The sequence below is a fragment of the Chenopodium quinoa genome, unplaced genomic scaffold (genome assembly GCF_001683475.1).
Source record: "Chenopodium quinoa cultivar QQ74 unplaced genomic scaffold, ASM168347v1, whole genome shotgun sequence".
Taxonomy (NCBI): Eukaryota; Viridiplantae; Streptophyta; class Magnoliopsida; order Caryophyllales; family Amaranthaceae; genus Chenopodium; species Chenopodium quinoa.
This window is the reverse complement of record NW_018745063.1, coordinates 2,689,244-2,714,960: the sequence shown is the minus strand read 5'-3', so window position 1 is coordinate 2,714,960 and position 25,717 is coordinate 2,689,244. Positions and strand designations below refer to the sequence as shown.

The 25,717-nt window shown below is 39.2% G+C and overlaps 1 protein-coding gene across 1 annotated transcript; it reads left to right on the top strand.

Annotated features, from left to right (window-relative positions):
* Window positions 1-616: 616 nt before the first annotated feature.
* Window positions 617-25,244, top strand: LOC110709318 (probable glycosyltransferase At5g03795). The gene is made up of 5 exons (XM_021887530.1): window positions 617-873; window positions 2,630-2,914; window positions 9,538-9,886; window positions 10,040-10,408; window positions 24,933-25,244. Exons 1-5 carry the CDS (start codon window positions 617-619, stop codon window positions 25,242-25,244), a joined length of 1,572 nt encoding a protein of 523 aa, XP_021743222.1.
* The last annotated feature ends 473 nt before the right edge of the window (window positions 25,245-25,717 follow it).

Below are 25,717 nucleotides of genomic sequence, written 5' to 3'. Positions count from 1 at the left end.
AAATTTAGAAATAAAAATAGTTAAATTTTTCAGGGTACAAGAGACTGGCAATTACGCACCTTAAACTAAGCCGTTAATAGCCGACGACCAAAGTAGATTCACCTATCACTAGCTAAGCAAAGCTAATTCAAACACCATAACTACCGTTGTCGGTCGTCGACCTATGAGTCTCTCCAATTCAGGACCTACTCTAATTTTTTACACTTAAACTTCTTACCCTTCAAACCTTCAACATAACGACGTTAACAAATGTAGTGTGCATTATTCCCATTTGCCAACTCACCTACCCAAATTTAAAAATAATATTAAATTGCAAAGTAATGCACTTATTTACGCTTAATGCCATTTGAGTTGCATTTGATGTTACTCATGATGAGTAACTTGGGCAAGCTCGTTTATTTTCCCTCTATTTTGGACCCACTTTATATATTTAGTTCTTTATATAACTATGTTAATAAGACTTGTAATTCAATTAAAAACGTACCCTCAAAACTTTCTCTTCCATCTTCTTATTCTCCTTCAACCAAACACTAAGCTAACTTTAACTAAGCATGTAACATCCACTCTTGTCCTCAAGAAAACTAACTCATTCCAAAATCAAAATAAAAATACAAAAATGGGTTATTTGTATTTTTCACCATTAGTGAAACTATTACTTTGTTTCACTATTCCATTGATTTTGCTTACTGTTTTTATTTCATTCAACAAAGGAATAACTCCCAATCTTTCATTTTCATTGTTGTCGTCGAAAACTTCATCAATTAGAGTTTCTACCAAAGATTTGAGGTTAAGGATCGATGGCGAAATAGGAGGAATAACAAAGGAAGCTAATGTTGTAGCAGAGGACTATTTCTATCTACACCTCATAATCTTGTAATTCAGGCTGCTGCTAACTCTCCTGTTTTTGCACCAGTAAGATTATTATTTTTCGCTCTTTCTTAATTATTATTTATTCAAGGTTGTTACGTTGCTTGCATTAAATTACATGCTAATTAATTCTTTTGGTGTTTTATTCATAACGTTTATTGATAATTACATGTTCAAAAATGGTAAGTATGAGGTTGTGATGTGCTGGGTTGTTGTGAATATTCTTACCTTCTGTAGAGAGTTTGGAACTGTTGGTAGCACACTAATGTAGCACTAGCAAACCATTTTTTTTATTTAATCAGAAAATTATAATTATTCTACTAAATTATAATTATTCTACTATAACTTACTCCAGTATTATTAAAATTAAATAATAATAAAAATTTTATTTATAATTTAATTTCACAAAGTTTTATGTGTTAGTTACGAACTGACGACACCGTGTAGCCGTGGTTATTGATTGATTATTAGTATTGTTATTACCGGGTACCTATATTAGAAATTTTTTTACTCCGTAACATTTAATAAAAAAAAAATTAAACATAAAATATGTTACGGAGTATTGTTTTTAATAAAAGTGCATATAAAAATTCAGCAAAATTGCAATAGTAAATGCCTTAATTTAATAATAGTGCCAATAAGTAAATTAGTAAACGCTTAACAATTAAATACGGAGTATGATGCAATTCAAGTAATTAAATGGCATTGAAGAAATGCACTTTGAAAAGAATTTTATTCAAACAAAAAAGAGCATATAAAAATTGAGTAGAGTAACAAATTGCAGTAGTAATTAATTAATTAAATGCCTTAATTTTACAGTTAGTGTTGGTAAGTAAACGCTTAACAATTAAATATGGTGCAAGTAATTAAAGGGCACTGGGGAGCAAGGTGCATAATTAATGAATTAATTAGCTAATCACCGTTTTCCAATAAAAAGGAAAAGTGTTGATGAGGGTGTGAGCAATAGCATGGATCCCAAAGTTGTAACTTGTAAGAAAAGAAAATTGCATGGGTACACAATTCCCTCAAAAAAGAAAATATATGTAAAGTACAAACATTCACATTTTTCCATGTTTATTAGGAGTAATTATTGAATAATAAAAGTAAAAGAATATCATCACTCAAATTATAGAATGAATGACTTGACTTTTTAGATTTGTAGTAGAATGATGTAAGGCAAAAATTGTTTTCCGCTAATCCACTTATAGAATTGAGTATTCACTTAACATACGAAACATATCATAAATAACATACTTAAAATTGGATTTGTTACAAATTGTACCATATAAAGGTAGAAATTGTTATATACACCCGGTTACACGGTGCATCCAAACAATAATCATAAAAATGAGCAAATAAATACCCTTGAATGCACCTTGCACCCGAGATTATATAACAATTTCTCATATAAAGGTGGGCAAGGCGGTCGTGCGCCCGTGCCATTTATTGCCAGCATGCCTCATGCTCATCACGCACGATACGTCTAGCGTGGCCAAGAAAAACTATTATTTTGGACTTGTGACAGGCTCTTATCGAGTCAAACTAATTTCGTGTCGTGCCTAATTAGATTGTGTGTCGGTTCAATTCAAGGCTAATTGTCCATTTTTAGTACCATACATTAATATGACAACATACGTCATAACTCTTACTTCAGAGAGTAAGTATTCATAGTTAATAGTTCAAATCACATATATCAACATGACAACCAATTTTAAAGCGTATAATTTAGTGAAGTGAATTTTCCGTGCTTTCGCACATAAAGACTAAGTAGGTTTCGTGAACAGGATGGAAACGAGACTTCAGTAATAGTGAAGGAGGAGATGAGCCCAAATTCCAATGATATCTTTGATGAAACACATGCAAATGCTTCTCCTTCTCCCACAATGATAGAAGAGAAGGTTGCTAGTGATATAGATAAGCTTGAAATAGGACTACAAAAGGTTCGAGCAGCAATCAAGGAAGCTAAGTATACAACAAATCGTACGTATCAAGATCCCGACTTTCAGCCCGTCGGTCCGATTTATTGGAATGCCAATGCTTTTCACAGGTACTTTATGCTATACGTAATGTTATGGTATACTCCACTAAATTTTTTTAATTTTATTCTCTAATTATTAAGTAATATAATGCCAAGTATAAATGAAGTATTATGTATAGTAGAGTGTGCAATTTTTGCATTTTTTTGAAGAAAATTTGACAATTATCATCTATAAGTGTTTGCTATTTTAGCAATTATTACCTATAGTTTTTGTGTCAAAAAAAAATTATTACCTATAATTTTTTTTTTTTTTTTTGAATTTTATCACCTGTTATTTTTTAAAACATGAAAACTTCCCACATACTTGGCTTTCAACTCAAACGTGACGTCATGTGGGGCCTATTAACTACCTTCCCACCCTTTCTCTCTCCCTTCCTTTTTTTCTCATTCAATTTCTCATTCGCCTGTATTGTATTCATCTCAAAATTGGGAAAAAACTTCAATTTGTGAAAGAATTTACAAAATGAGAAATTGAGAAAGGAAGAAAAGGAGGGAAATAGGGTGAGAAGGTAGTTGGTGGACCCCACATGACATCACACTTCAATTCAGAGCCAAGTAGGTGAAGAATTTTAATTTTTTAAAAAGTAGTACTCCGTAGAAGGTAAATTTTCTTTTTTTAAAATAAAAATAATATAGGTAGTAATTGTTAAAACTGTAACAATTGTAGATGGTAATTGTCAAAAAATCTTTATTTTGATATATAAGTCCACTTATTTACTTTATGATGTGCTATTCGAAAAAAAAAAATTACTTTATGATAGTCAAAAGATCTAATGGTATGTTCTTTTCTTAATAGAATATTGGTAAAAGATTTAGCATTGATAAAAACGACACAATATTTTTTTTTTTTTTTTTTAACAAGATGAGCTAAGAAAGAAAGGAAAAAAACAAAAGCAGAAAAAAATAGAAGGACCACAACAACACACGACGCTGACGAGCTGTAGTTGCCAACCAATGAGCCGGAGCCACCCACTGACGAGGAACCTTCTGGACTTCACATAATGAAAACCGAGCAATGATGACCTTGATGTCCTGAAACAGCCATAAACATGAAATATCCTTACACTCCTTGCTAGTAAGGAAAGATAGCAATGATGAACAATCCGTGTAGATCAGAAGACGCCTAAACCCTCTATGATCAGCAGCCTTGAGAGCCCACAAACAGGCTTGCAACTCTGACCTAAATGCCGAGGAAGAGATGAAGGCTCTACAGCTACCACCAAGCACCGTGTCCAAATGTGGATGTCTAAAAAACCAACCTGCTCCTGCAGCATGATCCTGAAAACTATAAGCACCATCAAACACAAGGAAGATATCAGCAAGGGAATCCGAAGAGCCTCGAAGAAGACATGACGAAAAAGCAGGTTGTCGAATAGCATAATAGGCAATCCTGGAAGGACGAACAACAATCTTAAACTCCTCAGCCGCAACACTGCGAGAGACCCAATCCTACATTATATGACGAACAAAACTAGGAGAAACAACAGCTTGGCGAAAAACCTTGTGATTTCGAGCAATCCAAATGGCCCAAAAAAAAGAAACTAAGTTGATCAAGTTTCCCAAGACTTAGTTCGTCGTAATTCCAAAACCAACTCCACAAACCAAACAGAAAAATGAATGTCACGACGAACGACAAGAGACGAAATAAGAGGAGCAATCATCCAGACATTCGAAACCAAAGGACAATCTCGAAAGAGATGTTCAACAACTCAGGATTTCCATAGCAGAGAGCACAAGTAGTATCCACTGGAATCCCACGTTGTTGCAAAATAGCTATAAGAGGCAACACATTATTAATAAGCTTCCAACAAAATAGCTGTAGTTTTGGTAAAAGCGGCAGACCCCAGAAAACCTTCCACCATGAAGAAGGAAACGAAGAAACCCCAGAAAAGTAGTCAATACTTCTTAATGACATGGCGTAGGCCGATTTTGTAGAAAATTCCCCATCCTTTGAATATTTCCAGTAAACGAAATCATCCATTGGTCTACTCGGGCGTTCTAGAGCCAAAATACGGCTAGCTGTTGAAGAGTCAAACAACTGATAAACCCGAGAAGTATCCCACGCGTAAGAACGCGGATTAATAATAGAGGAAACATGAGACGGGATAGACTTTTCACTAGTATCTCGAAACGAAATTGAATCCCCAGGGACCCAAGAGTCCTAAAGAATGCGAACCCGAGAACCTGAGCCTACCTTCCAAGATGCACCTTTAGCCAAAACCGACAAACCCTGTAACAGGCCTTGACACCCCCAAGATGAACCCGAAATCCTCCTAGTCTGTAAGAGACGGAGAGAAGGATACCGAGCTGAAAAAATCCTGGAGACAAGAAGCTGAGGGTGATGATGGATGCGCCAACACTGACGGGCCAACAAAACCGAGTTGAACGAATGAAGTTGACGTATTCCTAGACTTCCCAAACCCTTTGGTAGATGTAGAAGGGCATTTGATCTTAAAACTAATCCCCGAGAACGGGGTTCTGACTTCCACCATAAGCGAGCCAAAAGATTATCAACCTTGGAGCAAATTGAAGAGGGCACTTTATAAACAGAGAGAATATGATTGAAAGAAGCAACCAAAACAGAATTAATGATAACTAATTTTGCTGCAGAGGAAAGACCCAAGGAGGCAAAAGCGGACAAACGCTGAACCACCTTATCAACAAGGAAACTAAAATCCGCTACCTTACTACGACCCAACTCCACTGGTAATCCCAAAATGAGCCTAGAGTAGGCTTACACCGAAGTTTCAAGCATCCAGCGAGGAAATCGCGATAGTCCGCAGGAGTGTTAGGACTAAATTTCACAAACGATTTCTGAAGATTAATCACTTGTCCTGACAATGAACAAAATTCTGATAAAAGGGCTGTAAGATTATCACAAGCATCAGGAGTAACTTGCAAAAAAAAATAGAGAATCATCAGCGAAGAACAGGTGAGAAATCGCCGGAGCACCCCGAGAGATGCAAATGCCTTTAAGAAGAGATGCTCTTTTAGCTTTCCTAATCATAGCAGATAGGACTTCCATACAGAGGACAAATAAATAGGAAGACAGGGGGTCTCCTTGACGAAGACCACATTTAGGACGAAAAGCCGGAACGGGATTACCATTTACCAGCACTTGGTAAGACACCGTTGAAACACATTGACGAATAATGTGGATCCAGTAAGGAGGGAAACCAAAAGCCTGAAGCAGACGAAACAGAAAATCCCAATTTACCCTATCATAGGCCTTATTCATATCCAACTTGATAGCAGCAAAAAACCTCTTTTTAGCCTTTGACTTATTCATGAAAGAGAGGACTTTGTGAGCAATCAAGGCATTATCTGAAAGAAGACGCCCTGGAACGAAAGCATTCTGATAATCTGCAACCAGACTAGGCAACACCTGACGAAGACGAAGAGTAATACATTTCGCCACACATTTATAAATCACATTACAGAGGCCAATGGGACGAAATTGAGAAATAAGTTCTGGGTTATCCATTTTCGGAAGTAAAGCCAAAAAGGTGCGATTCCAATCTTTCAACATATATCCATGGAAAAAAAAAATGTTGAACCGCAGTAATCACAGAATGACCAACCGAATCCCATAAGGATTTGAAGAAGGCTGATGGAAAACCATCTGGACCTGGGGATTTATCATCGGCTATACTGAAAATAGCAATCCGAATTTCGTCTGAGGTAAAAGGTGCCATAAGATCTGAGCCAAAGAAAGAGACGGAAGGCGTAGACTATCCCACCATTCAGAATCAAATGTGGAGACATCCGTCGAAGCTGAATGCAAATCCTTATAAAAGTCCAGAGTAATAGAAACAATTTGCTCAGGATCTTGGTGCCAACAACCAGATGAATCTCGAAGGCCTAAAATCTTATTCTGTCGTTTACGAGATTGAACCGAAGAAAACAAAAGACGAGAATGAGATTCCCCTAAAGCATCCCACTTAGTTTTAGCCCTTTGCTGCCAAAAAATGTAAGTCGCCTGTGCCTCTTCCACTTTCTCATTCTTGGTAGAGAGGAAAAGACACCGATCCGCCCGAGTGCAAAGGGATTGAGAGGCTTGTTGAATATCAAAGACTAGCTGTTTCCAATTAATTCCCCAGGCTTTCTTGTGGGAAATACACCATGACAGGAGACGATCCTGAGAGATGGAAAGTTTACGAGATAGGACAAACATGGGAGAACCAGGAAAAAACAAGGAGAAAATAGAAGCGATAATATTGTGTACAGCCGAAGCTGACAAACACCAGATTTCAACCCTGTAGGGACGCTTTCTAAGATCTGAATCAGCTGTATCCAATAGAATAATAGGAGCATGATCTGAAAATAAAATGGGTTGATGTAAAAGCTTGGTATCCGGGTAATTAGCAAACCAAGTGGAAGAGCCATAGGCTCGATCTAAACGCTCAAAAATAGGATCAGAATCCAATCTATTATTCGTCCAGGTATATCGAGGACCAGAAAAAGGAACATCTATTAAATCCAGACCTATCCGCCAATTTATAAAGTCCGATTGTCCTGGAATAGAGAAATTTCCTCCTAATTTGTCCGAGGTATATTCCACCTGATTAAAATCTCCAATGATTACCACATTTGAAAAGGACTCCAAAAAACGACACAGTTGTAGTCACTCATATCCTAACTTACAAGGATCTGCGACAATGTAACATCTAGTATACTTAGGGGTGTCAATTCGGTTAAACAGTTCGGGTTTGGGTTGGATTTATCAGTTTCGGGTTATAACGGATCGGTTTATAACGGGTTGAAATAATAAGCGGGTCGGTTTGGGTCGGTTTTGAAAATTATCCGATCAGTTCGGTTTAGTTTTTTTAATTGCAGTTTCTATTCGGATCGGGTCCTTATCGGGTCGGGTTGTAGTCGGTTCGGGTCATAATCAATTTGGGTTGAACCGGGTCGGTTTGAAAACAGGCTGAGCCCATTTAATGTGGGTTTCGGTTAAAAACAGTTCGGGTCTTAATCAAAACAGGTCGTAATTAATTCGGGTCATAATCAGTTTGGGTTTAACAGGGTCGGTTAGAAAATGGGTTTCGGTTCAAAACAGATAGAGTGAAATCGGGTCCAATCATTATCGTTTCAGGTTATAATCGATTTAGATTGAGCTTGGTTGGTTTGAAAACGAGTTTACCCAATTTGAAGCGGGTTTCTAATCAAACCATATCGGGTTAAAATTGAGTCGGATGATTATCGAGTCGAGTTAATAAGATAACGGGTAGGAACGAGTCATGTTATAATCAAGTCAAGTCATAAATAAGTTGGGTTTATTGAGTAGTGGGTTGAAACAGATTAGATCATAAACATATTGGGTAACAGGGTGTAAATGACTCAGCCATAACGGGTTACGGGTTTTAAACGGTTTGATCACAACGAGTTACGGGTCGTAAACGGTTCGGTCACAACGGGTTACGGATTATAACTGGTTCGGTCACAACGGGTTACGGGTTGGAACGATTTAGGTTTATCGGATTTTTATCGGGTTTTAACGGTTTTCGGTTTAAAACGGGCCGGGTTACTATCGGGTTTGAACGTAATCGGTTTGGGTTGCTTTCAGTTTCGGGTTATAACGGTTTGGCTTGATAACGGGTCGGGTTAGTAACGGTTCGCACAAATTCGGTTCAGTTCAGTTTCAGGTTGGAAAAAATTATGTCGGGTCAGTTTTCGGTTTCCAAAAAACGGGTTTTAAACAGTTCAGTTCCTTTTCGGATCGGTTCGAAACAGTTGGGTTTAACGGTTCGGGTCAGAAACTGACAACTCTACTAGTTGCTACACATTATCAATTTTTTTGTCAAGATTTGTGTAATTTCATGTTAAGTTAAGGTACGTACATATAACTGATATAAGCCGTACGTCATTAATGCTTAACTCTTGACTATTTTGGTGTTGTTTTTCTTGCCAATTCTGGAATTAAAGTAGTGTAATAAGGATATTTTGGGATAAAAAGTCATGCTTAAAAAGAAAAGATTTTAAACCGGAACATATTTTGAGACCCCTAAGTAAGAAAGAAAACATTTATTGTGGTGGTTTATTTTATTATAATTATAATACTTTAAATTGGAACATTTTTATTTTATTAATTTTTGTAAGAAGCTGGTTAATTATTATATTTCTCCTAAAACAAATTACTCCATGTAACATCAAATAAAAATACGGTCAATTAATCAAGGATAATGTTTCCTTGTATATTGAGATGTAAAGCATGGATACACAAGTCATAATGTACACTATTAAACTGTATTATAGTGAAATAACATTTGAAATTTCTTTTATTTACTTATTTTTGTCAAATGAAAAGCCCAAATAACATATTTTATTGTAAATGTAATAAAAAAATACGACTTGACCTAAACAAACCATGCAATAAGTAGTGTAAAATGCACGTCGAAAGTTCGTTCATTTACTCATGCATGCATGTGTATTGGATAATGTGAAATGATTCATTCAAAATCTAATTTCAATGGTCAAGTTTGAGGTGGCAAGGCCTAGGATAGTCACAATATATCAAATACCAATTGATTTCAAAATATATCCAACTATTTAAGTAGTAATGATATCACAATATCATATACTTTTTACGGAGTATGTTTAGTTTAATTGATGCATTGCATTTCATTGCATAGGAGCTACATAGAAATGGAGAAACGGTTTAAGGTGTTTGTTTATGAGGAAGGGGAATCCCCATTGTTCCACAATGGTCCTTGTAAAAGTATATATTCAACTGAAGGGAACTTCATACACCAAATGGAAGTTAATGATCAATTTCGAACCAAGAACCCTAATAAGGCTCATGTTTTCTTTCTCCCATTTAGTGTCACTATGATGGTTCACTATCTTTATCAACCGGAGTTGCGAAGTTTTGATTTCATAAAACATACTGTTATAGACTATATTGACGTTATTTCTAGCAAATATCCTTTTTGGAATCGAAGTCTTGCAGCTGATCACTTTATGCTCTCTTGTCATGATTGGGTACGTACAAAATTGATTTATTTCTGTACTATTTGACCTTTGTTTTATTGCATTCTATACACGTGTACATATTAACTTTTTGTTTAAGGGTTTGAGTATTATCATCATTTTTTGTGAAGGTAGCTAAATTGCCACTTTAATTTGTTCTTGTAGGGTCCAATAGCATCATTTTCGGTCCCTTACCTAAAGGAGAACTCAATTAGGGTCCTATGCAATGCTAATACCTCCGAAGAGTTTCAACCTCGGAAAGATGTTTCCCTACCCGAGATCAACCTCCAACCGGGGCCAACGAGCACGTTCATTGGAGGCTCATCCCCTTCAAATCGCTCCATCTTGGCCTTCTTCGCGGGTGGGAATCACGGGCCCATTAGGCCCTCCCTCCTAGAGCATTGGGGGAACAAAAGTGATGAAGATATGAGAATCCACACATACCTCCCACAAAATGTCTCCTATTATGATCTTCTTAAAAATAGTAAATATTGCCTTTGCCCTAGTGGTTATGAGGTGGCGAGCCCTAGGATAGTGATGGGCGTGCGAACGGTCGTACATTCCACACTCAATCAAACACATTTATTAACAAACACCTTACAAACCAAGCATAATGACAAGTAAGAGTTCGGTCCACAAGGAACAGGATATGATTGCCAAAGATCTTTACACTTAAGCTAGCTCGAAGTCAATTGGTGAATAGGGGTTCGTCAAGAAGACAAACAAACTATGGTGCTAAATCAATGAATTAAAGATACTAGGGAATGAGATCCGCTCAACCAAGGCAAATAGGCAAACGGGGAGTAAAATAGACAAGATATAGCAAGGACTATATGTAAAATCAACCTCATGCAATTAGAAAACAACTCACACTACTAAACTTAGATTCCTCATTAGTTTAGCAATAGATGATACATAATCAAATTACAATAAGTAATGACGTACTCAATTTACACTTCCATGTCAAATTAGGCATATCATACTATCAAGCTCCTTAGTCAAGGGTAGTTAAACCTATCATGAGGAACTAACAAGCAATCTCATATAATCAATTTAATTGCAATACAAACATCAATGCTTCTCCCACATTTGCATAGTTAACCCAAAAAGGTCGAGCTTCACCCAACCCCTAGCAAGAAAAATACTCACAACTCATGTTTATCAACATGCAATCAAGAATTAGGGTTCTAAATACTTCAATAATTGGGGAAAAGTGGTTAACAATTGAAATAACTATCATCCAATAACAAATTACCAAGAACTAAGAAGATTTAAATAACATGCAAATACCAAATGAAATCTGAAATTAAAAGGAAGAAGGTTGGAGAAATTACTAATTGAAGCTTCAAATATTGAATACAAATTGCCCAACTTTGAGAATAATTCTTGAATTTCACTAATAAAATGATTTGATTTGATGAAAACTAAGCTAAATTAATCCTAAGGAATGTTTCAAACTAAGGGAGGTTTCTGAAAACTAGGCTACTGTCCTGCTTCTCCCGTCTTCTTTTAAACGACCTCAAAAGGACCTTAAATAGTCCGTACAAAATCGGCTGAGATCGGGAAAAGGTCCGACCGAACTATGGGTAAGTTCGGTCGGACTCAGGGTAGGTTCGGTCGAACCATGTGTAGGTTCGGTCGAACCTCCCTGATCCTTGTTTGGTCGAACTTTTGAGGTTCGACCTCTCCTGCAAAATTGCTGAAAACAGGTTTGACACTGCCTTCACTGCACCCTGGAGGTTCGGTCGAACTTTTGAAAAGTTTGACCACACCAAGGTTCGACCGGACCTTTCAGAGGTTCGGCCACACCTCCTCTTGCACTTCCTTTTCTTGCTTCCTCTCCTTCCCTTTTGCCCCTCTTTCCTTTGTCCATGGCTTCCATGCTTGGCCAAGGGGCCTCCCACCGTGCATAGGACTGTCACGGAACCTGCAGAAGATACCAAAGTTCACGAGAGCATGGGGATGATAAAATAATGCATAAAGATTATCAAAATAAGCATTACTTTTCATCAACACAAAAAGAAGCCATAAGAGGATAATGAGGTGGAAAAACCTAAGAAAAATAAGAGGAAAAAGACCTAAATACTACCCCTAAGAGTGACATAAATGTCACTCATCAAACTCCCCCACGCTAAGCCTTTGCTCGCCCTCGAGCAAAGCAAAGGAAAAAGAACAAGGGAGAAAGAATTAGTTATTCAAACATGCAAGGAACAAAAGAAAAACCGAAATTGCTTTTAGCAAAAGCAACAAGCCATTTAAACCCCTAGGTCGCCGATGAGGACGAGTTGTGATCTCATGAGGGTTTCCAGAGAGCATACCCCACAACTCTTACAAAATAGCGTTCAAGACAAACCAAAAACAAGGGAAAAAGAAACAACAAATCCAACACAAATCATAGCCAAATCGAGCTTTTGGAGATAACAAACATGAATGAGTGTCAAACTTTCTGAGTAGTAGAAGTGAGCATGCAAGGGGATGCCGAAAGTTGATTGAAGGATAAGCTATGCTAAGCATAGAGAACTCAAACATGCACCACTCCCCCCGCATTTTATACAATCTTACCGCGTTCCCTCATCTAGATTCAAATCCGCCCTTGGAGATAGCATCAAGTGACTCCTCGAAGGAGCCGGAACAAAGATAAAACACTGCAAAATAGGGGAACCCGACATCTCACCAAGTCATGCCTTCTCCATATGCTTGAGTTCCAGCTCCCTCCACCGATAAGTGACTCAACCAACCTAGGTCAACAGGGCATTGAAAGGGTTATAACGATGGCTAGGGGGGTAAGGGTGTGGAGGAATTTGGAAATTGGTGCTTAGCCTAACCGTGAAGCAAAGGGTGATCAAGCCTCTTTTTCAAAATCAATCATCAACAAATTTTCAAACTACGTTGCCACAATATTGAACTATAATGCCAAACACTTTTGAGCTTTCGCTTTCCTCTTACATCTTCATTCATCAACCCTTCGTTTGTCACATTCTCTCTTCTTTTTTTTTTTTTTTTTTTTTTTTTTAGCTTCAAAGGCTTTTTCTAGGATTTACATTTGCTTTTCTTGAACATATATTCACAAAAACACTGCTTCACTTTCCAAGTAGAACCATTCCCTTCCAAATTTCAAATCAAAACTACAATAAACACTCATGGCTTGAGCTTCACGATTCTAAGGGTGAAAGTAAAACAAAAGGGCCATGGTCTTGCAATGTGCTATAATCAAGGAGGGGAAGATTCAACATGGTAAGGGCAAATGCAACCCAAAAATACAAAGGAAAAAAAAAACTAATACTAGAAAACAAAAATAGTCACCGAATGAAGAATGCCTTTGTCATTCGTAGGTTAGTTCGGTCTCGATCTCGGGAGCCAGACGCCAAGTTCTAGATCTAAGCATGCCTTGGTGAGGATCCTACGCCGCTCATACAAGTAATGTTGGAGGCTTGAACAATAAAGCTCACATCGGGTTACAAAAACCATCTCTAGGGCTTCAAATCCCTTAATGAGAGCAACACCTTCTTACCACAAACAAGTGAATTTGGGTTCGATGGGCCTAACGAGTTCTAGAACAACTACCTTAGCATGAACATGTCCCAGAGTCAACCAATGGCAATCCCGAAGCATGCAAACTTATAACACTCAAGAAGCAAAGCATTCAAACACACGAGTCAACATTATTATGCTCGAAATGAAAATGAAACAACTAAGCTTTTCGTGGTTTGTCATGAATAAAAAGGAAAATCTTTTTCACCCCCTTTTTTTCTCTTTTTTTTTTTTTTTTTTTTGATGCAAGGAGTACAAGAGAGATAAGAGGCTAGTAAACATATAATTCTCAATCGACAAACAAAGATCGTTCGGCATCAATACCAACGATCACCAGATTCCGAGGAATCAAATGCAAACAACCTCGAACAATCAACTCCATTCTAGTCTAAGCTAACTATGCACACAAGGAAAAAAAATAAAGGAAAATAGGGAAAGATCTCACCAAATGCTGCTTGAAATAGAACACAAGGCAAAATTGCGATCTCACCAAGGTTTCCGGAGCTTGAGTTGCTCCTTATCCCATCATTTTGTGCTTCCGTTTTCAAGCTACAAGGAAAGTGAGCCAAAAGAAAAGAAACACTACAACTATACAAAGAAAAGTTAGTGAACAAAAGGAAAAGACTAGAATTATAAACAAAAGAAAAAGATTGACAAAAAGCTATCTACAAAATTTGGATTTTGGGATTTGGATTTTGGGATCAAGAGAGAAGAGGGAAAAACAACTTCAAATTTTTTTTTTTTTTTTTTTTTTTTTTTTTTTTAACATCATCATCATAAGAATATTACCAACCAAAAATCATCTCTAACTACAATAAATTCATTATCCGTGATGGTTCTCCATATGCACAAGCTACCATCCTACCACACTACCCTCCTATGTACACTTCAACCAAAAGGAACATCTTCCCCCACGCTAGTCTTTTGCACGTCTCGTAGGGCCACCCTTGGGTACCCCAACCACCATCAAAAGGATTCGGGGTTGATGGACTTGCCGGATCATAGGCGTAGTCGCACCCACCCGGCCGATAAGGGTTGTATGGTGGGGTACCAACACGTTGGGATGGGTCGATAGGACCTTCCCAATAAGCATAGGTGTTGGGGGAGGGGTTGTTAGGGTCATAGGTGTCCCAATGTGGAACTGGGCCCTCTTGAGGCGGGTGGTAGGGATAGTTAACATAGGGCGTTTGAACGCCCGCTTGCACAAGACTATCATAGTTCATCCTTGCGTAGTACCCCCATTGTTCAATAGAAGCCTGATTATCAAAACGAATACCATCGAGGGTACTACGCAGGGCACTCATATCAAAAGGAGAAGAGGAAGAAGAAGAAGATGTCTCACCTCCCCCACTAGGGGGGGGGGAAATTATGCTCCACTTGGTAGACCGGTTGAGGGTGAGGGATTGCACCGTGGGCTTGTTTTTTCCTTAATTCATCGGGGATGAATTTTCGCGCAATCTTCCACCTTAGCGGGTTGGAAGGGTCTACCGAAGTGTGAGGAGGATCCGGGAGGACACACCATTCTTCTCCATTATCTACCAAGAGGATAAATTTGCGATTCTGGGTGAAGTAGTTGATGAAGCGTTGGTTGCGGAGAGCAACAATAGAAAGAGCATAAGGAGGGTAGCCGACGACCTCTTCTTCTTTGTTTTGGAGCACATGGGGGAGCAAATCAATTTGGTCCTTGTAAGCTCCACCATTCAAAGAAAGGGCAATGAGGGTGATCATGCCCCCCATGTGTATCTCATCACCAAGCCGCCCATCTCGAGTGTCCAACAATCTCGAGATAAAAGTGGTGGAGCATTTGAACTTTAAACGCTGAGGATTGTCGGCCAAGAAAAGGCAAGCTACCTCATCTTTCACCATAGAGTCGAGGTTTGCCTTGAAGAATACGGCATACTGAAGGAGCCGGGCAAAGTATCTCAAAGCAATATGGATGATGTTGTTGACCTTTGCGGTGTTAGTGCGAAAGATGGGCTTGGTGGAGATGCTCTGCCACCATTCTTGTTCATTATAGGGAATGCGACACATTGAGGTCATATCGGAAGGCCGATGCATCCCGGTTGCTTGCCAATGGAAGATCTCATTGAGCTCACTCTCGGATAGGGAATGGTCTTCGTTGAACATACGAAAGTGAAGAATAATTTGAGATTCATTCCCTTCATCATCTTCTTCAATGACTTCCTTGCGGAGGGAAGCAAGGAACTCCAATGTGACGCGCTCATAGGTGTGAGCGTGGAGGTCAATGAACTCGCCCCAACCAAAGTTTTGTGCGAGCCGGACTACTTCATCCATGATGCCAAGCTTTCTTAAGGTGTTCCCGCAGAAGAACCTTGTAGAACGAATGGGACGGTCTATGAGGGTTTTATAGACATCCCAAAAGTGTTTGTTTGGAGCGATGATGCCATGATCATAGATGCCGGGAGGAGGAGGAAAATTTGACGATGAAGATTCACCCGTCCTCTTCCTCTTGGACTTGCTTTTGCCAAAAAGATGCATTGTGAATCTACAAAAATCGCCAAGAATTAACATTAGGAAGATTCAAGCCAAAAGGGGGCACAAGAAGCTCGTCGAGATTAAAAGTGTGTGCAATGAGAGTAAAAGCCATGAGTTGTGAAATAGATGTAGACGGTAGCAACAATACAATTCAAGGCATTAATGGACACTTATAAACCAAGGCATGAGCTAAAAATCCTATGGCAATCGAATGCAAATCCTAAGAAAACCTAGGCGAAAATGGGCATGACGTCCCCTAAAATTCATGAAATCCACTCAAAACTCATCGAAATCAAACCGAGAACAATGAGTAATAGTCACAAAATTCCATCCAACTCAAGAATTTCTCAATCAAAATGTAGCATGAACAACCTAGTGAAAGATTAACACATTCAAGAAAACAAATTGAAATCATGAAAACCCAAGTCATACATGCATATTCATCATGAAACAAGTTCTACTAACAACAACCAACCAATTACAACAAGGAAATCCCAATAACCATTTAAATCAAACAAGCCATGACTAACAATATCAATTGTACCACATATCATACTTGAACATGTAAAACATGGTAAAACAAAGAGAAATTGAAGAAATGAGCTTGCAAAAGTTAGAATAACCATACCACAATTGATTGGAAGTAAGTAGAAATCAAGAAGTTTCAAGTCACTCAAACCCTAGAAATTGGGGAAAATTTAAGGAGTGATTTTTATGGGAGATTTTAGGAATTGAGTAGTGGATGTAAATGAAGTGAGGAGGGAAAAAGATAGGAGTGATTTTTATGGAGATTTGAGGTTGAAGGAGGGGTGACTATGGAGTATTAGGGTGAGAAGTAGAAGAAAAGGGAGAGGGAGAGCCGAATGTAAGAAGTAAGAGTGAGAAAGCAGCGGCTCAAGTCTATTAAATCTGGGCAAGATCCAAAAAGGTTCGGTCGGACCTTATGAGGTTCGGTCGGACCATAATAAGTTCGACCAAACTTTTTAAAAGTTCGACCGAACTTTTGGATTTTCCAGAAACTGCCAGAATTCAGCCTAATTTGATTTCCAGAACAGGAGCGGCCGAACTTTCTGAAGGTTCGGTCGGACCAGCATAGGTTCGACCAAACTTATGAAAAGTTCGGTCGAACTCTTTGATTTTCCAGAATTCGACAATTTTTAGCCCATTTTGAGTTCTAGGGGAGGAGCGGCCGAACTCTTGGGTGGTTCGGTCAAACTTTTGCAAAGTTCGGCCGAACCTTGCTGTAGTTTGGTCGAACACCCCTAAATCCCTCTATCTGAAAATTTGCACAAAACTTCCCCTCAAGACACACTAAAATACAACACAATCATGCCTAAGGTATATGGAAAATGCATTCCTTTTTAAGGCAAGACAAACAAGAATACCAACACAAACCAAATACACGCAAAACCATCAATCCAAAGTTGTGAAAGAAGAAAAGAAAACATCAAGAAAATAGAATAGAGGAGGGTTAGAAACTCGGGTTGCCTCCCGGAAGCGCTTCTTTAACGTCACTAGCTTGATGTACTTCACACATTCAAGAGATGAGACTGCATTGCATTGACTCAATCAAACCAACATGAGCATCCTCATAATAAAGCTTGAGGCGATGCCCATTGACCTTGAACGACCTCGATCCATCCAAATCATTTAGCTCAACTACTCCATGGGGGAACACCTCCTTAACGGTGAATGGACCACTCCACCTTGACATGAGATTTCCGGGAAACAGTTTCATCCTTGAATTGTAAAGCAACACCTTATCTCCAACATTGAAGGTCTTCTTTTCAATTTGCCGGTCGTGCCACTCCTTTGACCGGGTTTTGTACAAGCTTGCACAATCATAAGCATCCATCCGTAGTTCCTCTAACTCATGCAAGTCTAGCCACCTTTGTTCACCCGCACTCGCCAAATCAAAGTTGATCTTTTTGATAGCCCATTGAGCACGGTGTTCAAGTTCAACCGGAAGGTGACAAGACTTACCATATACAAGCCGGTAGGGGGTAGTGCCGATGGGGGTTTCGAAAGCGGTTCTATAGGCCCAAAGGGCATCATCTAGCTTGTCCGACCAATCTTTCCTATTCCTAGCCACTGTTTTCTCAAGAATTACCTTGATTTGGCGATTGGAAACCTCCGCTTGCCCACTTGTTTGTGGGTGATAAGTCGTGCCAAAGCGTTGATGGACCCCATTCTTTCTCAGCATCTTTTGAAACACATTATGAATAAAATGAGAACCATTATCGCTAACCACTGCTCTAGGGATCCCAAATCTTGGAAATATCATCTTTTTGAACATCTTCATCACTACCTTGTGGTCATTAGTTGGGGAGGCAATGGCTTCAACCCATTTAGAAACATAATCAACCGCCACAAGGATGTATTGATTTCCATTAGATGAGGGAAAAGGTCCCATGAAATCAATGCCCCACAAATCAAACACCTCAAGTTCAAGAATCGGTTGTTGAGGCATTTCATTTCTCTTCGAAACATTACCGGTTCTTTGGCAAGAGTCACATGTTTTCACAAATCCCCATGAATCTTTGAAGATTTGAGGCCACCATAACCCGCTTTGTAATACTTTGAAGGCTGTTTTGTTGGCACCCATGTGCCCTCCACAAGGATCGGAGTGGCACATCTTCAAAACGCTCTTCACTTCATCATTTGGCACACATCTACGGAGTAAACCATCTACTCCTCTTTTGAAAAGGATCGGATCATCCCATATGTAATGCCTTGCTTCCCTTTTCAACTTCTTCTTCTGGTTCCTTGAAGCATTTGGGGGAAACTCCCCACAAGCCAAATAGTTCACCAAATCCGCAAACCAAGGAAGATCTTTCTCGGCCAACAAGTAAAGCACATCATCTTTTAACTCATCACAAATTGGGACCCCATCGTCATTATCTTGCACGTTCTCTAACCGGGATAGATGATCCGCAACCACATTTTCGGCCCCCTTTTTGTCCCGAATCTCTACATCGAATTGTTGAAGTGATAGCACCCAACGAAGAAGACGAGGCTTGGACTCTTTCTTTGCCACAAGGTACCTAATAGCCGCATGATCAGTGTAGACAATAGTTTTGGAACCAATGAGGTAGTTCCAAAACTTCTCAAAAAGCATGAACCACGGCAAGAAATTCTTTCTCTGTTGTGGTGTAGTTCCGTTGAGCTTCATTCAAGGTCTTAGACATGTAGTAAATCACGTGAAGCCTCTTCTCTACCCTTTGCCCCAATACACCTCCAATCGCAACATCACTTGCATCGCACATAAGCTCAAATGGCAAATCCCATCTTGGCCCTTGTACAATTGGAGTTGAGATTAAAGCCTCCTTTAATTTGTTGAAAGCTTGGAGACACTCTTCATCAAAAATAAAGATGGCGTCTTTTTGAAGAAGAGCATTTAGGGGTCTAGCAATTTGTGAGAAATCCTTGATGAATCTCCTATAGAACCCGGCATGCCCCAAAAATGACCTTACTCCTCTCACATTGATTGGTGGGGGAAGCTTTTCTATCACTTCAACTTTGGCCTTGTCAACCTCAATCCCTTTGTTTGAAATCTTGTGACCAAGGACAATTCCCTCTTCCACCATAAAGTGGCATTTCTCCCAATTCAAAACCAAATTGACCTTCTCACATCTTGTCAAGCACCTGCCCAAGTTGGACAAACAATCCTCGAACGAAAGGCCCCCTACCGAGAAATCATCCATGAAAACTTCCATTTCGGCTTCAAGCATGTCCCCAAAAATACTCATCATGCATCTTTGGAAGGTTGCCGGTGCGTTGCAAAGCCCGAAGGGCATCCTCCTGTATGCAAAGGTTCCATAGGGACAAGTAAAAGTTGTTTTCTCTTGGTCATCCGGGTTTATAGGGATTTGAAAGAAACCCGAATAACCATCAAGAAAGCAATAATACTTGTGCTTGGTTAGTCTTTCAAGCATTTGGTCGATAAAAGGGAGAGGAAAATGATCCTTGTTGGTGGATGCATTTAGACGTCTATAGTCTATGCACATCCTCCAACCAGTCACCGTTCTAGTTGAAATGAGATTACCATTCTCATTTTCAACTACGGTCATTCCTCCCTTTTTAGGGACCACATGAACGGGGGAAACCCATATAGAACTCGAAATGGGGAAGATGATGCCGGCATCAAGGAGTTTGGTGATTTCCTTCTTCACCACCTCCCCCATTTGAGGATTGAGTTTCCTTTGCCTCTCAATGGAAGGCTTAGCACCCTCCTCAAGTGTTATGTGGTGCATACATAAAGCGGGGCTAATACCTTTGAGGTTATCTATGGTATAGCCTAAAGCACCTTGGTGATCTCTCAAAACACCACATAACATTTGAGTTTGGCACTCGTTCAAAGAAGAATTCACAATAACCGGAAAAGTTGAATTGGGGCCTAGAAACTCATACCTTAGGTGTGATGGTAGAGGTTTCAACTCTACCATTGGAACACCCTTACCTTCTGTTGAGATAGCTACTTCTAATGCATCATGTGTTGTGATTCCCATGCACACTTGCTCATTGCTTGATTCCGTACTTCCTTCAAGCATCTCTTCATACAATGCCATCTCTTTGCTTTGGTCACCTATCTTTTCCTTGTTCAAAAGGACATTCTCAAGGGCATCGTTAGTAGTGAGCAAGTGCTCATGCATAGAAGTTACAATAGAATCAATAGTATCAATCATCATGCAATTATCAAGACTAGAGCTTGGATGTTTCATGCTCTCATTCAAATCAAATTCTATCACCTCATCTCCTACTTTTAGTGAAATTTTAGCACTTTGAACATCTATTAAAGCACCCGAAGTAGCAAGAAAAGGTCTTCCTAGAATTATTGGAATGTTAACATCTTCATCCATCTCTAACACAACAAAATCCACCGGGATTACAAACTTCCCCACCCTTAGAGGAACATCCTCTACCTTACCCTTTGGGAATTTAATAGAGCGATCGGCCAATTGAAGGGTGATGTTGGTGGGTAGAAGTTCCCCTATCCCAAGTCTTTGGTATACCGAGTATGGCATTAGACTAACACTAGCCCCTAGGTCACACAAAGCATTATCAATTTGCATCTTGTATATTGCACATGGGATAGAAAAGTTACCGGGATCTTTTAACTTTGGTGGCATCTTATTCATGATAATAGCACTACAATTCTCGGTGAGATTCACCGTTTCCACCACATCACACTTTCTCCTTCCACTCAAAATATCTTTTAAAAACCTAGCATAGTTAGGCATTTGCTTGATAGCATCGGTAAAAGGGATTGAAAGGTGAATTTGCTTCAGTGTTTCAAGGAATTTTCCGAATTGCACATCTAATTTGTGTCTCACAAATTTATAGGGATATGGAAGTCTTTTCAATTGTTTGGTTTCTTTTTCACTCTCTTTTTCTCTTCTCTCTTTCTCAAATTCTTTTTCTTTCTCACATTCTTTCTCCTTTTCATTCTCATGGTTTTGCTCTCTCTCTTGTTCAAAATCGCTTTTAAAGGGAGGCTCACTCATGTTCACTTTCTCATTGTTTTCCTTAGGGACTCTCTCTTCCAACACTTTCCCACTCCTAGTTGATATAGAATTCACCGGTTTCTTGGGGTCAAGTCCTTGGGGTGGAAGTTTAGAAGTGCTAGCTCCCTCTTTTAAAGCATTGGCCAATTGAGAAATTTGTGTTTCAAGCATTTTGTTATGGGTCATTACTTCACTAAATTTCTTTTCACTTGAGGCCATGAAAGAATTGAACATTTTAGTTTGATTTTCCATCATTTCCTCCAAGCTAGACCTACTATGTGGTGCTTGTGCATAGTGGTTGTCTTGGGAAGCCCTATTACCTCTAGCATTCGAATTGGACGTATTTTGATTAGAAGAAACTCTATTATTATTGTTTTTCCAATTGTTCCGATTATTAGAGTTTCCCCCTTGGTGAAATTGCCCTTGATTCCCATAGTTTCCTTGATTATTATGATTATGGTTACCATAACCACCTTGTTGGTTGTAGTTACCTTGGGGATTTTGGTCCCTTTGGTTCCTACTTCCCCATTGATTTTGATTATGGTAATCGTAATCATTTCCTCTTTGGTTATAGGAATTCCCCCCTTGTTCTCTTCTATTTGGTGGTAAGTATCTTTGATTGTCATTCCTATGTCTATTATCATAAGACAAGGCATTGACTTGTTCATTTTCATTTTCATTACCATCTTCGTATTGGGGTTGGGGTTGGAAATCATAATTACAAGAAGAGGTATCATGGTCATAAGACCCACAATTTTCACAAAACAAACATCCATGAGGCATGTTATTAGAAGTAGAGGGAGAAGAGTTAGAATTCATACCTCTCCCCTTAGATTGGGAGGGATGCTCTTGTGTTGAACTAGAGGTCTCTAGTTTTGCCTTAATGGACGTCATCTCCTTTCCAAGGTTGGCGATTTGGGAGGTCAAATTGTTGATGGCATTAAGATGATCAACGGAGTAAACCGCATTTCCTCCCTTGTTTAGAGAATCTCTCTCTCCTTCTTGCCAATCCATGTGGTGCCTCACCACATCCTCAATTATCTCTATGACTTGCTCCTCCGTCTTGTTCATAATCGGGCCACCCGCTCCTGCATCCAAGCTAGTCTTTCCTTGTGGGCTCAAGCCCCCATAGAAAATTTGAAGCACTTGGTATGACGGAATGCCATGATGAGGGCACTCCCTTTGATATTCCTTGTATCGTTCCCATGCTTCATAAATGGTTTCACTAGCTTTTTGACGGAAACCTTGGATCAAAGCTCTTGCCTCGGCCGTCTTCTTTTGGGAATAGAATCTTCCTAAGAAAGCCGTGGTGACCTCGTCCCAAGTTCTCAAGGAGTTAGGCCTTACCTCCTTCTCAAGCCATTCCAGAGCTCTTCCTATCAAAGAAAAAGGAAACAACTTTAGTCTCACAAACTCTTGAGTTACCCCATTGACCTTGATCGTGTTACAATATTTTTCGAACTCGTTCAAGTGTGCAAGAGGGCTCTCATGTTTTGCTCCACTATATTGCCTCCTTTCAATCAAATTAATCATTGCGGGCCGAATCTTGAAGTCATTGGCTTGAGTAACGGGTGGAGCAATGCCGCTTGAAGCTCTATAAGCTCCCGGAGTTCCCAACTCCTTTAAAGGTCTTTGAGGTGGTGGTTCCGCGTCACCCATTTGATCTCGATCCTCCTCGAAATTGGTCTCTCTAGCTGGGGGAGTAGTAAACGGCCTAGAACCGGCTCTTTTTCTCCTTCTATAAGTTTGCTCAATCTCGGGATCGTAAGGTACCAAGATCCTGTTATGAGTTCTGCGCATACACTCTCAACAAACGCAATTAGTCCAAGGCTACAAGTGTAGCCAAAAAGAGACAATCTTTTTGAAATTTTTTTTATGGTGAACTAGACTCAAGTAATCAATTAGCTATCAACAACACCGTTCCCCGGCAACGGCGCCATTTTGATGGGCGTGCGAACGGTCGTACATTCCACACTCAATCAAACACATTTATTAACAAACACCTTACAAACCAAGCATAATGACAAGTAAGAGTTCGGTCCACAAGGAACATGATATGATTGCCAAAGATCTTTACACTTAAGCTAGCTCGAAGTCAATTGGTGAATAGGGGTTCGTCAAGAAGACAAACAAACTATGGTGCTAAATCAATGAATTAAAGATACTAGGGAATGAGATCCGCTCAACCAAGGCAAATAGGCAAACGGGGAGTAAAATAGACAAGATATAGCAAGGACTATATGTAAAATCAACCTCATGCAATTAGAAAACAACTCACACTACTAAACTTAGATTCCTCATTAGTTTAGCAATAGATGATACATAATCAAATTACAATAAGTAATGACGTACTCAATTTACACTTCCATGTCAAATTAGGCATATCATACTATCAAGCTCCTTAGTCAAGGGTAGCTAAACCTATCATGAGGAACTAACAAGCAATCTCATATAATCAATTTAATTGCAATACAAACATCAATGCTTCTCCCACATTTGCATAGTTAACCCAAAAAGGTCGAGCTTCACCCAACCCCTAGCAAGAAAACTACTCACAACTCATGTTTATCAACATGCAATCAAGAATTAGGGTTCTAAATACTTCAATAATTGGGGAAAAGTGGTTAACAATTGAAATAACTATCATCTAATAACAAATTACCAAGAACTAAGAAGATTTAAATAACATGCAAATACCAAATGAAATCTGAAATTAAAAGGAAGAAGGTTGGAGAAATTACTAATTGAAGCTTCAAATATTGAATACAAATTGCCCAACTTTGAGAATAATTCTTGAATTTCACTAATACAATGATTTGATTTGATGAAAACTAAGCTAAATTAATCCTAAGGAATGTTTCAAACTAAGGGAGGTTTCTGAAAACTAGGCTACTGTCCTGCTTCTCCCGTCTTCTTTTAAACGACCTCAAAAGGACCTTAAATAGTCCGTACAAAATCGGCTGAGATCGGGAAAAGGTCCGACCGAACTATGGGTAAGTTCGGTCGGACTCAGGGTAGGTTCGGTCGAACCATGTGTAGGTTCGGTCGAACCTCCCTGATCCTTGTTTGGTCGAACTTTTGAGGTTCGACCTCTCCTGCAAAATTGCTGAAAACAGGTTTGACACTGCCTTCACTGCACCCTGGAGGTTCGGTCGAACTTTTGAAAAGTTTGACCACACCAAGGTTCGACCGGACCTTTCAGAGGTTCGGCCACACCTCCTCTTGCACTTCCTTTTCTTGCTTCCTCTCCTTCCCTTTTGTCCCTCTTTCCTTTGTCCATGGCTTCCATGCTTGGCCAAGGGGCCTCCCACCGTGCATAGGACTGTCACGGAACCTGCAGAAGATACCAAAGTTCACGAGAGCATGGGGATGATAAAATAATGCATAAAGATTATCAAAATAAGCATTACTTTTCATCAACACAAAAAGAAGCCATAAGAGGATAATGAGGTGGAAAAACCTAAGAAAATTAAGAGGAAAAAGACCTAAATACTACCCCTAAGAGTGACATAAATGTCACTCATCAGATAGTTGAAGCGATCTACACTGGGTGTGTGCCGGTTCTTATATCCGACCACTACGTACCACCATTTAGTGATGTGTTGAATTGGAAGGCCTTCTCGGTTGAGGTCGCAGTCAAGGACATGCCGAACCTGAAAACGATTTTATTGAGCATTTCTAGGGTGCGACATATGAAGATGTATAGAAGAGTGCTTCAAGTAAGGAAGCATTTTGAAGTGCATTCACCTCCTCAACATTATGATTTTTTTCATATGATATTACATTCAGTTTGGCTTCGGAGATTAAATGTGCAAGTTCATGATCATCAAGAGTTGTAAAGCAAGCCTTATTATAGTCCGTATTTATTTTTTTGAAATTTAAATATCATGTTTGTTTATGCTAATTTTTGTTAGGTGGGATTGAGTATCAAAATATAGGCTACGGATCAACTAAGCAAAATCAAAAATAAGACAAGACTAAGAAAAGAGAATAGATGACACGAGGAATTGGTCACGCGGAAAACCCAATGAAGGTAAAAACCGCGGGTAGAATGAGGATTTACCAAACTTTCACTATGCAAAAATAATAATATCAGTTTACAAGATGTGATGTAGGATGTATATCGTTGGATGAGAATGTCCTTTGCTCATTGTTGTTCTTGCCCTTTATATAGACGGTTTGCTAGGTTAAACCCTAGCCGTTGCAAGGAGATAGGCTTGTGCCCATGATTATCGGACTTTAGTTGCTGAAAATATTCTTTCTGTTTTGAATTCTACCGGACTGATTCAGCTGAGTTTGGACTAAGTCCCTG

Coding starts and splice junctions, on each gene's coding strand:
- LOC110709318 (XM_021887530.1), top strand. CDS start 617: ATGGGTTATTTGTATTTTTCACCATTAGTGAAACTATTACTTTGTTTC. Junction 874..2,629: donor TATCTACACCTCATAATCTT/GTAATTCAGGCT, acceptor TCGCACATAAAG/ACTAAGTAGGTTTCGTGAAC. Junction 10,409..24,932: donor AGGTGGCGAGCCCTAGGATA/GTGATGGGCGTG, acceptor GTCACTCATCAG/ATAGTTGAAGCGATCTACAC.